An 18,008-nucleotide genomic window follows, 5' to 3' on the forward strand; every position below is an offset into this window, starting at 1 on the left:
CAAGCAGCAGCTGAACTGGAGGGTCTTACTCTCTGATCTGAAAGCAGGCTGGTATTGTCTCAAAAGCAGGATGTGAAACCTAAACCCGAATGTGCGCCTCGTATGCATTAAATATAGAATACCCGGCTGTGTGTGTATGGAAGTGCGCCTCTCCGCAGCTGTGCGATGTGAGGATCTTCTGTGTGACCCGAGCATGTCGGAGTCACTCTGATATGTCCCCTCGTTTTTATTTTTCAGGAAGTGCCGCTTCGGACCCCCCCCCCCCCCACAGCTCATTGTTACCTGAGCTGCAGAAGGAAACAACTGCAGGTCCAAAGCTTGGTGTGCTCTTTTGTTTCTGTCAGGGAAAGCAGAAATCCACCACTATCTCCATGCAAGCAAAGTTATGCAAATCTTGCAATGGTAACTTAATGAATTTACTTTAAAAATTTTAAATGTCAAAAAGCAGGATCAAACATGTAATGAGTTTTAGGAGCACACTCCTACATGTCCAGAGTGCGTGCTGCAGCGCCCTCTAGTGGCTCAAACAGCAAACTTTACCAACTGAAAAACTAAATACAGCCATGAGAAGACTATTAGAAAGTAATAATACACAAATTGAGGGTTTTATGTTAAGATTTATCCTCCTAGGAGAGATGAACCCCCATCTGAGCAGGCCTGTCTAGCAATCTTATGTAAAGCCTGCCTCCCTGAACCAAGGAGCAGCTCATCATCATTGATTATAAGAGTCCTGCTCACACCTCCACCCACTTTGTGCCCACTTGCTGAATCGGTTCTGATTGTTGGCTTAGAGGAGGATCAGCGGAGGATTCCAGCTCCAACTCCATCCGACTAACTTCCAGGTCGCACAGGGGATCCCGTCTAGATGAAGTGGCTGTGGAAACACACGTGTGACCCCGGCTCCCATGGTGGATAAGTGTGAAGCTGCCTCTCGCTGTCTCGGTATCCCAACACGCACAACTGCCCTCGCACCGCTGTGTTTGCCCTGCGAGACAACGTCGACCTCGCCTCTCCTTGAACATGCAGGTCCTCCCTAGCCAACAACAGCAGCAGTGATCTCTGTGGTTGTGATTGTGCTGCAGAAGCTTTTCAGTCTAATACTGGGTGACCGGACCAGTTAGGGATGACATGTCCCCAGAAATGTCCCCAATTTCAGTGTTTTATGAATGAGACAAACAAGATCCAAAACAGTTACGAATGGTATGCACTGCTGTCAGTGTTGCAAGAGTTGTGCAGCTCTGTTCATACCCCACCAGTTACTGTGGACTGCCAGTCAGCTGGCAGCAGAAAGAACACATGTTTCACCTACTTACAGGCAGACACACTCAGGAAATTGGAATTATTTATAATAATAATCTCTTTTTTTTAAGTCTCAATAGTCTGTGGTTCTGGCAGAGGGTCATGAAGGGCATTCCAAGTCCGAGGAGCGGCCGAGCAGAAGATCCACTGGTGGGTGAGAACTGAGACCTTATATAATCCAGCGCACGCCTCTGTTCACGTTCCAGTCTGTCAGGAGCAGTTTTGTTTCAGGTTTCTGCTGGAGAGGAGTTTTGAGTGAACGGCGTTCTTTTCAGTGATTGGCCACCGATAAATTAGAGGGTTCTCTCTGAGGAGGTTCAGAAAAACTGAACTATGAACAAGGTGGGTCACACCGAAATATTATTTTATTATTTTCAAACCATGAACCAGGCCTGAAGGGTAAAAAAAATGGACACTTGAGTTTTCTATACCCAGACGAGCTGTATCAGATCCATGGATTTATCGAGGCTTTCTCTCATTTCACACTGAAACTGTTAAGTTTTGTCTATGAAGGGTCCGTCCATCCACCTCATGCGGTACGAGGCAGCGGCCGCCTGTCTTTTCCTGCTGCCGGCCCGTATTTCTGTAATAAGACTTAGAGCACCGGGGGGAGCAGCAGGATGCTTTTACAGCGGTGCCGCGCTGAAAGGAGCTTGAGCTCGACAAGCAGCACACGATCAAACCAACAAAAATATCCTCACTGCGGTTAAAAACCTTTTAACCTGTTCTCCTTGCTCCCGCCATGGCTAAGGCAAAAGATCTACTACGAAGGTGTAAATCAGAGCTGCGTGACTGAAAGCAGCCAGACGAAGGAGTGGTCTGCCCCTGGCGTCAGTGGCCGCTGTACGGAGATCGGACCTGGGAACCCCTGTAGGTTCCCTCTTCAGATGTGGAGCCGTTTGCAAGCTAAGTTTTTTATTTTGTGTGATCCAGATATTTATCCTGCTGGATTACTCCTTAACAATATCTAAGACAGTCTTGCATGTACAGCTCTAGGAACAATATTTTTATTTTTTCCCCCTTTTATTTATGTTTATTTATAATGATGCATTTTTATTGTTTACCATTTCTCGCAGATTTCTTGAAAATGTCAATGTTGCAAACAGGGTGTGAAGCGAGCGGGGAGGGGCTAAAGCCACGCCCAGGAGGCACTTCTAGGCCGGTTGAATCACAAAACGGGCGAAGGTGAACCACGCGTTTTTTTGATTTTGGGACCAGAACAGAACAGAAAGGGTGGCAGCACCACAAGCTGAGTGGCAGTTTTGCTGGCAGATGCAGGAGCATCCTCATAATCCTCATAGATGCATGAGACAGCATCATCACGATGGCGTCTCACAGACGTTGTGTTATGGGTTAACATGAATGCTGATGCATGCGGGGCGGACACTGTGAGGAGTGTGGGCGCCCCAAAGGTACCACTGCCTCCAGAAATCAGGCCACTGTGACATCTGCACCGTCCATGAGATAAATCCCCTGAAAATGAATAAGGTGCACAGATGTGGCCTGCCTGATTAAGTTTCACTGCAAATAAATTTGTTTTTAAATGCCTTCCAACTTGGATTTTATTTCCATGGGCCAACAGAGAGCAAATCCTTTCCTGCTTTGTGGGATTCCTGAGAGGCCCTGTGTTTCTCCAAGCCATTTGGGTTTGGAAGCGATGGGAGGAAGCGAGCAGAGTGAGCTGGCTTGGGGAGCTCGCTGTCTCTCCCGGGAGGCGAGGAGCTTTCTGCCGAAAACGCTGCCAGTCACGTCCGGCCCTCTGTGGAGAGTAAATCACGCTCGCAGCCGGAGTGCTTCCAGGCAGCAGTCCGAGCGCCCTCCTCAGCTGGAAAGGCAATACGCCATGAACCCAAAGGCGGCGGGACCACCCAAGCGCCAGTACGGGGTCACACACACACACACAAACATCCACAGAAAAACAAATAAGCACGCACTAGAACAATCGAGTGCAGGCCATTGTGCTTGTCCTCGGGATGCGAGGAGGGATACTTTGTGGCAGCAGGGGTGAGGGGGTACAGCAGTTTCACAATAACTAGCGGTTTCAGCGGTTTTTTCCTCACTTGGAGCACAATACCACATAAAGTCCCAACTTCCTCTACATGAAATAAAAAGAAAAACAATCAACTGTTGGCGAACCCGCGTGTTCAAGAGGACTTCAGGCGAAAAACAAACGCCAAGAAAACGTCATCAACTTGTTGAAAAACCAAATGGGAAGGAAATTACTCTGAAATAATTGAGGTCTGGGCAAATTTCTTCAAGAAGTTAGATCAGGACAACAGGGGAAAATGAACTGAAAACTCAAACCGACTGTTTTTAACATTAATTTGTTGACTGGATGCCTGAGCCGCCAAGGGAAACCAGCTCTAAGCAAATCTGGGAGTTAGATGAGGAACATAAACGAAGAGACATCTAATGTCAAGCATCTGTCATCTGACTCTCTTCCACATCTGTTTAAATATACTATTGTGCAGCTTATGATAAAAAAGGTCATATTGACCCAACTGCACATTAAAGTTTCTTTTAAAAACTTTTAGACCTGTTTGGTATAGTTGAGAACTTTTGGTAAAGGTTATTTTACTTTGGCAGCCAGCCTCTCACTACTTTGGGGTTCTACAGGGTTCTGTGCTTGTTCTCACCTTTTGTGCTCATTTGAGCCTTTTCTTGGCTCAAATGAGCACAATTTTGATTTTGCATAAATGCAAACCGCTCACACTGAAGTTACAGTAACAATAAGGGCCGGACAATAATTCAATAACAATATATATATATATATAGATCAATAGACGTGGGGTGCAATAGAAAAAAAAAGGGTCAATAAAAAGTTCAATAGAACAGTTTTCCTTCCTTTTGCATTCTAACCTATCATGTAGGTTAATATTACAGTCATTAATCCTCCCAACCAATCACAACGCAGACCCAGGAACACTCCGTCACCAAGCTCCACCCCCTCCAAAGAGTTCAGAGAGCACGAGTTCTTTTTGGTTGAATAAAGGGTCGAGTTTTAATTCAGTGTTTGTGTTCTGTATCTATAAGTAAGTTGCTAAGCAACAGCATAAAATAACCAGGGCTGCACTTAAAATGTACGTTTTGAATTTGTTGATAATTATCGTTATCGATCAATATGATTTCTATTTTATCAATATGCTTTTTTTCTATATCGTTCAGCCCTATTAATAATAAAGACAGACTTTAGAAACAAAACTTGCTAAACCTCTCGTAAAGAAAAAAGGAAGGAAACAAGAAAGGAAGGCATGAAAAGGAGCAAAGAGCAAAATATAGAAAGAAGAAAGAAAGATGTGAAGAAAGGAAGTAAGGAAAGAAAGGAAGAATAAATAAAAGAAAGCAGAAATGAAAGGTAGGAGGGAAAACCAAATTGGATGTATGGCAGGAAGGAAGGATGGAAGGAGAAGTAGGAAACGAAAGAAGAACAGATGAATGAATAGATGGATGCAACTTTTAGGCCATATGTTTCTTTTTCTAAACATATCCAAACTCAGAAATACTAGAATTAAACTCAAGACCGCACAGAAACCATGATGTCATGGTTTTCTTCCATGTCCTTTTACTCGGTATGTGTACTGCTAATTTGAATAGTTTTGGTCAACTTTTGTACTTTTTAAATATACTTCTCACATAAATTTGATATTCACTCGGTTGCTACATTTATTTGGGTTAACTGGCCTTTTAAAAAGTTAACATGGAGAAGTAAAGAGCAGAAATAAAGAGTTGGCCCCATAACGGACCCCCTGTCACCAGTAACCCCCCCCTGAGATGCCTTCATGGTCCAACGGTGAGGAAAACGAAGCGATCACATTCTGTCTGCGGAGGACGTTTACTCGCCTGCCTCTTTGCAAACAGCGGCGAGGTCCGCTCCGACGTATCCGTGTGCAACGTCCGCCAGCTGCGTCAGCTCCTCTGGGGTGGCGCTGCACGGCACTGGGCTCAGTAGCTTCTGCAGGATGTCGGCCCGTTCGGCACTGCCGGGGACTCCCACCTGAACAGAACAGGGTGCGGACCCCAGGGAAGCAGAGGGCGCTGTGACTCATCTTGGAAAACCGGAACTCCTCTGGCAGCGTTTCAGCAGCAGGAGCAGGGCCATTAATTACTCACAGGGGGAATTAGCCCACAGGTACCCACCTCCAGCTCCTTGTCAAAGCGTCCTGGCCTGCGCAGGGCGGGGTCCAGAGCCTGGGGCCTGTTGGTGGCCCCCAGGACCAACAGCTGACCTGAGTGACCCTCCTGGAAACACAAAACGGAGTCGTTCAATACAAAAAAAAAAAACATCTCACGAACAGTTCCTTGCAAAAGTGTTTGTAACCGTCGTATTTTTAAAGAAATATTTTTGTCACGTTACAAACACAGAGTTCAACGGTCCTTATTGGGATTTTATGCTGCATCCTGAGTGCAAAAAGGAGCGTCGTCACAGATCCTTCCTCCCAGCAGCTGTTGGCCTTTAAAACCATCACTGCTCCCAACAAAGCCAATAAAATGGTTACATCCCTGCTGTTTTTTTTTTTTGCACAGTTAATTTCTTCTAAAGAGTCTGTTGTTCTTTCCACAAATCCACATGCACCTGTCGTACATTTATCTAAATTATCCAATTCGGTTGCACTTTTCTTTGAATCTGAGTATGCTACTTTTAATAAATGTACAGTATTATCTTATGCTCATTAAATATGACCATACTGTACAATCCCTTATTCTTACTTTCTGTTCTTATATTTTGTACCTTTGAGTGACTCAGTATGTATCCATTTTCCAGTCACTTTGCTGCTGTTACACCTGAATTTCCCAACTGGGGAACAATTTGTTGACAAAATAAAAAAAAAATAACCCTGAAATTGTGCCATTAATAAGTTTTCAACCTTTACTCTGACACCCCTAAATAAAATCAAGTGCAATACCTTGCAACACAGAAGTCATCTAGTTAGTAAACAGCCTACATGTGTGTAATTTCATGTCATAGTACAAATAAAAGGCTTTTTAACACCGCACATCACCCTAAACAAATTGTCCACATGGCAAATCTTTCATCAGCAGGGACAACGAAGAGCTGGAAGAAGGATGGAACTGAATCCAAGGCAACCGCAGGAAAAAAAGAAAGCTACAATGGGATGGCTAAAATCAAATTAAATGTATCTATTAGAATGACCAGGCCTAAAGAAACAAAACCAAGAATCTGTGGCAAAACCTAAATAAAATCATTCACAGATGCTTTTTGTGAACCTGGCTGAGCTTGAGGTATTTTGCAGCAAAGATTCAAGCAAAAATCAAAATTTCTAGATGTGCAAAGCAAAGATGTGCAAAGCCTAATGAAAAGGTGGGTCTATAATTGCCTCAGATGGGTAGAATACAAATGCACGTCAAACTTTTAGGATTTTACTTCTTAAAAAAGTAGAAAAACACAATTGTTTATTTCTTATGCACACATCTAAGTTGGTCTATCACATAAAATCCAAGTGAAAAAGACGAACGTTTGTGATTACAGCTCAGTGGTGTCTGAATATTTTGCCTCTTGGGCCAAACGTCACTAAACAAAACCCAAGAAATTAACGTTATGCTCCAGTTAAATTAGTTAAATTTACAATGAAATTAAAAGTGCAGTTTAGTGAAACCAGTTAGCCTAAAAAGTGCATTTTTACCCAGAGAGAACCCAAACATGAACATGCAGAAAGATCCCAGGCCGGGATTTGAACCCAAAACCTTACTGCTGCAAGACAGATCTGATTTTCAACAGCATACTGATTAAAGAGCGTTACAATAAAGCAGTCAGATAAAGAGACATATCCACCGCCCTGATATAAGCTGAATAACGAGCTTCACTGCCTGGTTTTTTGTGTGGTTAAGAAACTTTAACAACGCTGTGATTTAAACTCGGCTACATCCTGCATTTTCTGGGGTGGTCTGCCTGCTACATGAGATGTTCCTTTCTCTGCTCCAACATTTCTATACCGAAGAGAGAAGTCAAGCGGATGTGCAGACATGATCCTTATGGAGCAGGAAGTGCTTCTCCGTAGGGGGCTGGTGACCTGCAGACGGATGGACGCAGAGCGGGAGCGGCTCCACTTGCATAACGTCGTCAGTCCTCATGCAGTTCTACTTAAATCTGTAATTTCTTTCAGATCATTTCTGGGATATGTGTGTGTGTGTGTGTGTGTGTTTTTTTTCTGAGGACAAACAACACCCCAGAGATGCAACCCACAGAGTCTGAAGTGCATCCAGACTACAGAGAATCGGCATTCCTGATGAGGAATCCTGACAGCAGCAGGAAGCCCGTGTCCACGGATCCAGCGCCTCCTGGTCCATTAAAGAAGCGGACCTTACACTTGGCTCCCCACCTATTAGCATGGCTTAGATGTGCAAAAACAGAATAATCTCACAATTAAAAAAAAAGTAGAAAAATACAACATTAACTTTGCGAATATTCAGAAAAGTCCCATGTTAAGGCATGAATGTTTATAACCAAATCAATGCTGTCACACTTTCAGCTTTATTTTGAAATCTAAAAAAATCTATCAAATAAGAAATGCAGAATGCTAGGCTAAATGTAGATTCTTCAAAACACACTGTGAACTTTATTACATGTAATTTGTCTGTAGAAATAATATAAAAAAGTCGTTTTAGCCCTTTATTGCAATTGTAGTTGCAATATTAGTGTGTGCAATACTCCAATTGACAGAGTTTGGATTAATCAATCAATCAATCAATCAATCAAATTTTATTTGTCAATTACAATTTGCATTGCAATCGAAAAGTCAGTTCCAGTACAACCGTCCATCACATTTGGGGGGAACGATTGACTGAGGCCTTGCGTTAAGTTTAGTATGTTACTATAATCCAAGCATCATGGACGCAAATTCTGCATTACAAATAATATATTTAGCCTTTTGAATTGACATCTACTCTATGCTGTCGAGTCCTAAAACCTTCCTTATGAAACTCCAGGTCATAAACTACCTGATAATCGGGCCTGAGAAAGCACTCAGAACCACAGGTGCACCGGGTCCATAGAAGGAAGTATTGACCCGAGGGATGGAGAGTTCTGCTGAGGCGACTCACCGAACCGATGCCGTCCATCAGAGTCAGGAGGGAAGCCACCACGCGTTTCTCCACCTCGTTCTGAGCTCCTTCTCGCTTCGGGCACAGAGCGTCCAGCTCGTCTATGAAGATGATCGCCGGCTGCCTGTCAGAGCAACAACCGCCATTATCATTATTCACCGTCTGAACACTATGAGAGGCGATTCTTTAACGTTTCACAACGACAAAAGAGTCAGTTAAGAGCAAACGGGTTGGATTTACCGCTGAGATGCCTCTGAGAAGATTTGCCTCAACCTGGCTTCTGTCTCGCCGTAAAATCTGCAAAGACGGAAATAAAACATGCACCTTTCAGCGGGCGTGCCGCACCGATCAGACGTTTAGATCCAGTCACTGGTGGCAAAATAATGTTGTGTTAATTTAATGCCATTAATGATTTATTGACCAGTTCTTCTCGTAGTTTAGAATCTCGTAGTTTTAGAGACTCGACTGCAAGGAATTATCCAGGATTTCCCCAAAACACCAAGAGTCAAATGTCTACATTAGGCTCAAATATATACATACACCCCCACTAACATGTGGTTAAAGGTCTCGTAGCAGGTTTTAGAGAAGCCGCACACTTTTCAGCTCCATCTTTGCCCGCTCTACGTGAAGCGGCTGGATTCCTGGTCCAGACTCAGCTTATAAGCATATTCCACAAGTTTTCATCAGGGTCATAAATGGACTCTTTGCAGAAGCTTCATGTTGGCCTGCTTTATCCATTTCAAACCACTTTCACTACACAAAGGGAACTAAAAGTAAGTCAAATCTTCTTGAAATGTATGTATTTGTTCCTGAATTGAGCCGGTAAATAAGATTATCTGCACTTAAAATAAGAAAAACTCATCTCCATCATCTTATTTCAAGTGAATATATCTAATTATCTTCTGTTATGGGTCAAAATACTCATTCCATTGGCAGATTATGTTATTTACCTGCTCAAATCAAGGACAAATACACTCATTTCAAGAGAATATTGGTTATTTTTAGTTCAGGTTTTGCAGTGTTGATGAGTTTTGGACCTTTGTCCTGCTGGAAAACTTGATTCATTCATCCGTCTAACTGATGGTTGGAGGTGAATTTAAACAATTTGGAAGTAGTCCACATTTTGCAAGGCTCAGATATATACGTACATACACCCCCACCATCATTGGTGGGGGTGTATGTACGTATACATACGTACATACACCCCCACCCCCTATGTGGACCCCAGGAAGACTAGCTGTTTGCCATGGCAACAGCTAATGGGGATCCTTAATAAAATTACAATCCTGAGGGTCACTGGCAGACCCTCAGGATGATGCTGCCACCACCGTGCCAGGGTAGTTTGTGAAGGCATGTGGGAAGCAACACATTTCAGTCAAGCCTGAGGGTGTTGCCTTTAAAACATTGGCCAGCACTGTTTAAACACCTGCTGGTGTTACTCCACAGCATCTTCCTGTTGACTTCCTTGTTTCATCAGGATAACGATTAAAACCACACATCAGGGGTGGATAGAGCGGGCTAACATTGAGAAAGCTCTGACCTCAACCCTTTTGGAAACGTGTGAACTATCCTTACGTGCCTCGCCATGGCAGTAGGACAAGCAGCTTAAACAAACGTTACCCTTCCTGCGGTGAAAAATATAAAACTATCCAGCGTTATGTCAGAAGCTCGTTGATTCTGGCTACGAAGTGGCTGCTTTCTCTCTGCAAACGGCTGAGAAACATTTGACCAAATACCAGTGGGGATGTACGGCGTGTGGGATACTGACCCTCTGTGGATGTAAGAAAATCCACGGCAACTTTAAACTAAAGCATTCAGTTCCTGGTTTCAAACGATAATTCTCGTTGTGTGACGATTAATCACTCAAAACAGGGGAAAAAATGGTTAAAATGAATCATTAAAAGCTCAAATTATTATACCATTCCTGCTGATGATGAATGAATGTAACTGTCTGTTTAACTCATTCATCCGTTTTCCCAATAAACCCCCCGACCGTCGAGCCACGTACTTGCTGATGATCTCGGGGCCGTTGATGACCGTCATGTGAGCGCCGAGCTCGTTGGCTATGGCTCGTGCAATCATGGTTTTCCCTGTGCCTGGTGGTCCGTACAGGAGAACCCCTCTGGGAGGTGAGATGCCTGTTTGGAGCCGGTAATGTGCAAAAGATTGTGAGTAACTATCATTCAAAGTTTATTTATACAGCACTTTTCAACAACCCATACGCCGCACAAAGTGCTTTCCAAGCTAAAAGGTAAAACAACAGATGATGAGACAAATATAAAAATGTATGGGAAAATAACAGGATAAAAAGAGATCCAAACTAAAAAGTGCATAACAGCACAATTCAAAACGATATTAAGAGCTATATAGAAAAATAAAACCACAAAATAAACAGCTAGGAGTGAAAGGTCTGTGTGAACAGATGTTTTTAGTTGTGGTTTAAAGATTCCTGGCTCAGTAACGGATCGTAGCTCTGGTGATAAAGCGGTCCACAACTTAGTAGCAAAGACAGCAAGAGAACCGTCACCTAGTCCTGGGAACATGCAGGATAACGAGCTCTGATGAGCGCAGAGTCCTGACGTTGTGGCGAACATTTAAAAATATGCTGGTTCTGACTGTAAAAGCAACCAGCAGGACTTTAAAAAGTGGAAGCCAGTGGAGAGAGGAGAGAACGGGGGTAATATGGTCGTGTCTGGGAGCGTCTGAGAGAAACCTGCTGCATTTTGGACCCGTTGAACTTTTATAACCTGTTTAAATCTAAAGGCACACAACTGAACGTTTGCAGCATTTTTGCATGATTTTTGCACTACAAACATTGTGGAACATTCTTCTGCACACTTTTTTAAGAGACTGTTTTCTCCTGCATTGTTACATTCTGATCACTGCAGCACTTTATACTGTAATGTTATCTTATTTCAATTGCAACCTGGTTACACTGTCGTAAGCTGTACGCAACGAAATTCTGCACTGCAAAAAGGGAACTAAAAATAACCAAAAATTTCTTGAAATTAGTGTATTTTTCCTTGATTTGAGCAGGTAGATAAGACTATTTGCCAATGGAATGAGATTTTTGCACTTTAATAGGAACAATTCATCTCTAAAATAAAATAATTAGACATCCTGCACTTGAAACAAGACGATGGAGATGAATTGTTCCTATTTTAAGTGCAAAACTCTTATTCCATTGGCAAATAGTCTTATTTTCCTGCTCTAATCAAGGAAAATTACAATGATTTCAAGAAAATTTCACTTCTGTTTTTGCAGTTCGTTCTGTATGAACTCTGTACATACAAAATGACAATAAAGTTGGTCTAAGTTTAAGTCAGGCTGATTCCTGCATACAGACCATTACAATAGTCCAGCCTTGAACTAATGAATGCATGCGCTGCCTTTTCTAGATCAGCCCAGGATAGAAATGGTTTGACCTTTTGAGTCTTAGCTGAAAAACGCCTGAGTTAACCTGTTTATCAAACTTCAGGGTGCTGTCAAAAATGATCTCAGCTGATGAAGCTGCTGGTCCACAGACGGTGTGGAGGAGGAGACGTACCGTAGGTGGAGAACAGCTCGGGTCGCTTCAGGGGGAGCTCGATGGTTTCTCTGATGACGTCCAGCTGGCTGCTCAGACCACCGATCATGCTGTACGTCACTTTTGACCCGGGGGCTTCTTCATCAGAGTCTGTCAGCCCTCCTCTGGTCCTGAACCTGACTTTGGTGGAGCACGCGACAGAGTAGAACGTGTCACTACGACTAAAAGCAGCAGGGGGAGCTGCGGACGCCGTGTCGGGCTGCTCTGGGCCGCCGGCGCCGTCTGAAGCCACGACGTCTTCCGGCGACTCGGCGGTGGAGGGATTCGGTGAGGCGGAGGAAGGAGTGAGGGGAGCGGCAGGGGACGAGACGGCGGGGACGCCGGCCGCTCGGCGAGGGGTGCTGGCTGCCGGACCCGGCTCTCCGGCTGTGCCTGGCGCCACGTCGCCGTCGTCGTCAACAGTGAGCATGCTGAGCTGCAAGGAGAGGTCAGCTGATGTGGAGGTCCACACAGAGGAGTCCTCCAGGTCAGCGGTCGCTCCCAGAGGAGGAGAGGCTCTCTGGAGGATTAATCCATCCTCTCCTCTTATGCTTTCCACCCGAAGACTGCAGGAGCGGCCAAAATAACTTACAGAGACGATGTTACGGGGCAGAACTATGCTTCCGGCTGGGGAAAGAGAAAAATCTAAGTTATTCCAACGCAGGAAGAAGCAGAATCTGCAAAACGCAAGAGCACCGAGGCCAAGTTAGCGAGCATGCAGACCAACATCCAAACATGCAGCAATAATATCTGGTTTGCACATTCAGGACTCAGGACTCAGCAGCAGCTGTGAGATCAGCGGGGACTCACCCAGACTCCTCACAAAGAAGTTCTTGAATTCATCTGCATCAAGCGTGTCATCTTTTGACCTAAATAAAAGAGTTGTCAATTTAAAATATGTAACTCACATAAGGTATATATTAAAATCAATTCAACATTGTTAATTAGATATTAATTTATTTCCATCAATAAATTATGTATTCCACATGCAGTGTTATTTTGTTATATGACATTTCTTTTGAATAAACATCTGGTCCCTTGCCTTGAGGAGATTGTGGGAAATCTTGAAACTTTCTCTATTTACTTTCAACAGTACAAGCTAGAAAATTAATATGAATGCAGCATTACCAAAAAATATTTTATATAAATCAATATAGGCATAAAAAAATCTTAATTTAAAAAGCGTTGTGTAAATTGGAACTGCGGTTGGACGCCTTGACCAGCAGATGGCGGCATTTCCTCACACCACACAGGGGAGCACTGTGTTGCTTGATGTATTTTTAGCATTTTTTATTGGGATCATTAATATCTTTGGACTTGCACTAGGATTCACCTTTCAGGCAAATGTATATCTGAATATTTTTGCTACTTTATTTATTGATTTATTTTGTACTTCTAGCTGTTTCAGGACATTACTAACCCCCATTATAGGTATACGTGTCCAAAAAAAGCACAATTTACCAGCCATAAAAAACAAAAAAGCCACTTCTGTTACCTAATCTGAAGCTATTTCAAAATAAAATCTAAAACAAGTCATTGAACAGATAGAACATGTGAACTGGCCCTAAAGTTATCCAAATGTGACTTCTTACAGATTTTACACATTATTATTAAACCGATCATCTGTCCATCCATGAACCATCTGTCCAACAGCTGAAGCTTGGTCAAAACTGGGTCAGCAAAAAGTCAATGAGCCAAAGCTCTGCAGCAAATCTGCAACAAAAATAGGCTGAAGTGCAACGGTGGGATCTTCAGAGAGCAAACATCTGCAAACCTTAATGAGCTAAAGCGACGTTGTAGAGAAGATTGGGCCAAAACCGCGCAGCAATAATGGAAGAGACTGGTAAACTCAGACAGGAAGCAGCGACTTACTTCTGCTGAAGGTGATTCTACAGGCTAATCAAAGGGCTGTACTTAGTTTGTTCATTTCCCTTTTATTGAATGAAGAATGAGTGGAATCTGTTTTCTACATATAAGCTATTATTTAAACGATTTTATGGCCAGATAAAGAGCAGATCAGTTCTGTGTGAAACCCGGGAATAAAAACAAAATGGATTTCTTCTTCCTGTGACTGTGAGGCGTTGAACCATTACCGACTGGAGAGAACCAGCTCTTCCATCTGGACCACGGGACCCGTCACCGGGTGCAGCGTCACCGCCTCCCCCGGCTTCACCCTCAGATTGTTCTGAGCACATTTCTGAAGGCCGACTTTTCCACCTGGAAACGTAGCAACGGGCCAAGCCAGACACACCTGAGCGACAGAAAACAGCAGGAGGACGACTCTTAGACGGTGTCAAAGCTGAACAGCATCTCTAGAGGCTCTTATATCCTTCCTTAAAGTCAGATTCTATCACTTATCGAGCTGAATATTCGGGCTTCGCCAACACAGCAGCTTTTAAATTGTGCGCTGATAAGAAAATTACATTACATGTTAATTTGCTTTAAAGAACCAAAACAACCAAAACTGTACAATCTGGAAAGTAGTGGAAAGTGAAACTAAATACCAACATATGTCAATTATATTAAACAGAAAATTTGAAAGCTAGAATATTATTTTATGCATATTTAAGGAACAAACTAAAAAATGCATGACTTCACCTTCTAAAGTTACAAAATCAAAATAATGAATCCCTTCATTAAAGACAAAAATAACAGACTTAATTTACCTCGCTTTAAAACAGGCAGCGGGGGTTTCAATATTCTATAATAATAATAATAATATTAATAATAATAATAATAATAATAATAATAATAATAATAATAATAATAATAATAATAATACATTTAATTTCAGAGCGCCTTTCATGTCACCCTATGAAGGAAACAGTACAAAACAACAACTAGAAATGCAATAAAAAGTAGGTTTTCTTAAACAAGTCAGTTTTGGGTCCTCTGCATTTAACCCATCGTGTCACTGTGCGGCGCCCCGGAACCGTTTTGGGGCTAAGGGTCTTGCTCAGGGACCCTGAGGGATTTAAACCAGGGAACTTGCAACCTATCCGGGACACAAGTGCCTGTCTCTAACAATCAGGCCACCATTCCTTTTTTTGTCTTTTTTTAATAGAGGGAGAAAGTAAAAATTAGGTTAGGGGGGATTTGTGAGGAAGACCAAAAAGAGGAGCATCACAGTAGAAAGTTTCAGCCCTACTACAGACCTTTAAGACAGTAAAACAGAATCTAGCTCTTCTCAGGTATTTCACCGAAGCCATAGGAACCATTTATGACTCAATTAAAGGAGACAGAAAAATGGAGGTCACCTCTTGGTGTCCCGACGAACTCGTCAGCAGGACCGGTCTCCCGATGCAAACGCCGGCCAACTTCATAGAATTGAGGCTGAGCTGGGCTAAATTCCATCTGCAGCTTTTGGGTGTTTTATCATCGGCTATAACAGGGAAAAAAATGCACAAAATTAGTTTTTTTTACTAAGAGCATGTAGAGATTTCATGATATACAGCTAAAGATGATCGATTCGCAGAGCTGCATGTTTTACATTCATGACATTTCAGCCTTAAGAGAGTCCATCCTGTCAGGAAAATGTGAAACAAGGTCGTCAGTTTCGATTTACCCGCCAGTGATTTTCAAACTGACTTTCAGGATTTACTCCACAGTGAAACCTGCTCTGAGTTTGGACTCTGAAGTTCCTGTAAGCAAGTTTAGGCAGAAACGCTCCACCTCCAACACCTAACCATCCCCTCACTCAGCTGGAGCGGAGCAATCCTTACAGGTGCATCTCAAATAAGAATATCACTGAAATGTTTATTTGTCCTAGTAGTTCTGTGAAACTTATATGATACTGTCTTGTGCAATGACCGCAAAGTGCTGGAAAGCAGGGCTGAACGAGTTTGCCAAAAATCAATGTTTCAATTTATTTCAACCATAGCTGCAATTTAATTTTTGACTTTTCTCTGCATTAACCACAAACAACAAAAATGGCCTGCAGATAAATACGTTTGTAAACAAGGACGATTTAAAACAAGAAATGTAACTGTTTTTATGTATCAGAATATTCATATTCAAGAGAACAGCTTGTTGAGTTGGACATCAATCCTTATTGAACACATAGTGCAACCAACAAACAAGTCAATGTATTAAACAGTCTGACCGCTACTTAATGCTTTGGTGAGATTCCTGAAAGGTTCTGGTCAAAACATATTGATCATATAAACTCTAAAACAAGTAATAAAATTAGCTTATGTCACTGCTGCAACTCTCTGCTGTTCCTCGTTACGTAGCCAAGAATTGCAGACCTCTGCGATTCAAGTCTGGTAAAGGGCTTCCCTGACTGTGGACTCGTGCATTATCTCTGTTTCAGGAGCGGCTTAACACCAGGAGTAGTAGCTCATCTCCTGGACACCACTGTCCGGTGGCTCTTGAAGCTCAGCAGTCGTCACTTCGTGAATCTCCCCAAACTCCAAGAACGAGCTTTGCTACACGAGCCTCTCAGGGCTGCGGTCATCCCAGGTGCACATTTTTTCCTTCCACTTAACTTTTCTTTAACATGCACACCACTCTCTGAACAGCGAGCCAGAGTTTGTGGTTTACCCTCCTCCTCTCAAGATTGCCAGCGACTGCAAGACAACCATCAGGTCAGCAGTCTTCACAATGCCTGAGTAGGTCATAACATCTCTATGCTAACAATCTTTTCTCATTTCACTTTATTTAATATTCTAACTATATGAGAAAGCCAATTTAGACATATCATTAGCTGTGAACCAAAAGTCATAATTGAACTATATCATTCTCTGTGTAATGATTTTTTTTTACTACATGCTTTTTTTGTGTCCTGAATTTAATTACACATGAAACAACCTTTTGATGACAATGATTTAATCAGATATTATTTTATACATAAGGCACAGGTAAGAAGGAGCATCTTTTTAGGCCGGTGCAACATCATTTATGCTCACATGCTGGTGAAGATTGTCAAATAAGTCCAGTTACTTTGTTTTCTAACCATTTAGCTCACAACATTATGAGGTGTTATACAAAATAATTGATATATGTTTGTTTTAATGTGCTATATAAATGAACAAACTTGATATAAATAAAAATATGCTCTAGTCATTCAGTGTTGTTTTCATTGTTTCATTAATACTACTTTCCTGGCTTATGTACTGTTTTGGTTATGGCTCTACATGTTAATTCTCATGCACACTGAATCTGTTACGTTGTGCCAGACAACACAGTTAATCTTTAATTCATTATTATTATTTCTCGTAATATTGTAATATTTTAAGGGTGTTACAACATGTATAAAACTGTAACAACTTCTCCAGGCCGAAAACAAAGGATGTCATGCTGGTTAGTGTGTTATCTATGCCGCTGGGCATATAAAAAAGGGAAAAAATAAAGAAAACATATTATCATTCTTCCATAGAATCAGCTGGAGGAGCATCTATCAGCATCACAGAGCAAAAAGAAGCCCACATCCTCACTATACCGAGAACTTCATTTTCACATCAGTTTGCATAAACTTTAGCTGATAAAAATCAGAACCATGCACCAAATTCTTACCTTTTTCTATGAAATCCAGAACCGAGAATGAGCTGCAGCTGGAAGTTTTGCAGCTTCCTCCTTCCAGTCCAGATGTTTGCAGGTTGCAGGACTCATCCTTCTGTAGCTGTGAATTATCTGCGTCACTCGCTCTTTTCGATTTGCTTTTATTCTTCTTGGAAGACATTATCACAGTGGAAATATTCTCCACGTGAAAGTGGAAACGTGTGTAAACATGGAGCGCAGCCGTGCACTTCCTGGTTAAAGTTGAGCCCCGCCTCCTTCTACTGTAATGCACCTAAAAGCACGGACCAATGCCTTTCTACAGCTGCTGCGTGCTTGTTTCTGTTTGTGAACAGGTTAAATTAACAAACTGATTTCTTATTAGAAACGTTTGTTTTTAAGAATTAATACATTTATATATATTTCTATATTTATTAGAAAGTGGAATGGATCAACCTTGAAAAAGATCAGTGCAGAGCAAAATCCCATAAAAAATATATTTTAGGTATATTTCATAACTGATTTAAAAAAACATTACATTAAAAGGTTTAAATTGTGTCAGAAACACATTTACCTTATTGTCTTTCGT

The 18,008-nt window shown here is 42.2% G+C and overlaps 1 protein-coding gene across 2 annotated transcripts in view; it reads right to left on the reverse strand.

The window, feature by feature from the left end:
* The window catches only part of spata5 (spermatogenesis associated 5), a 155,448-nt gene extending 137,755 nt beyond the window's left edge, over positions 1-17,693 (reverse strand). Inside the window, exons 1-10 of one of the 2 annotated variants that reach the window (XM_012879217.3) lie at positions 17,438-17,692; positions 15,181-15,305; positions 14,017-14,174; positions 12,734-12,792; positions 11,906-12,550; positions 10,367-10,496; positions 8,599-8,655; positions 8,359-8,482; positions 5,437-5,538; positions 5,140-5,293 (exon numbers count right to left, since the gene is read on the reverse strand). In XM_012879217.3, the coding sequence (XP_012734671.2) occupies positions 5,140-5,293; positions 5,437-5,538; positions 8,359-8,482; positions 8,599-8,655; positions 10,367-10,496; positions 11,906-12,550; positions 12,734-12,792; positions 14,017-14,174; positions 15,181-15,305; positions 17,438-17,603 (1,720 nt within the window). In that variant the 5' untranslated portion in view covers positions 17,604-17,692. Of the gene's footprint in view, positions 1-5,139; positions 5,294-5,436; positions 5,539-8,358; positions 8,483-8,598; positions 8,656-10,366; positions 10,497-11,905; positions 12,551-12,733; positions 12,793-14,016; positions 14,175-15,180; positions 15,306-17,437 lie in introns of both variants that reach the window. The other variant, XM_036127385.1, reaches the window with a different exon arrangement.
* Between the last annotated feature and the right edge of the window lie 315 nt (positions 17,694-18,008).

This window comes from Fundulus heteroclitus, chromosome 23, assembly GCF_011125445.2.
Source record: "Fundulus heteroclitus isolate FHET01 chromosome 23, MU-UCD_Fhet_4.1, whole genome shotgun sequence".
Lineage (NCBI taxonomy): Eukaryota > Metazoa > Chordata > Actinopteri > Cyprinodontiformes > Fundulidae > Fundulus > Fundulus heteroclitus.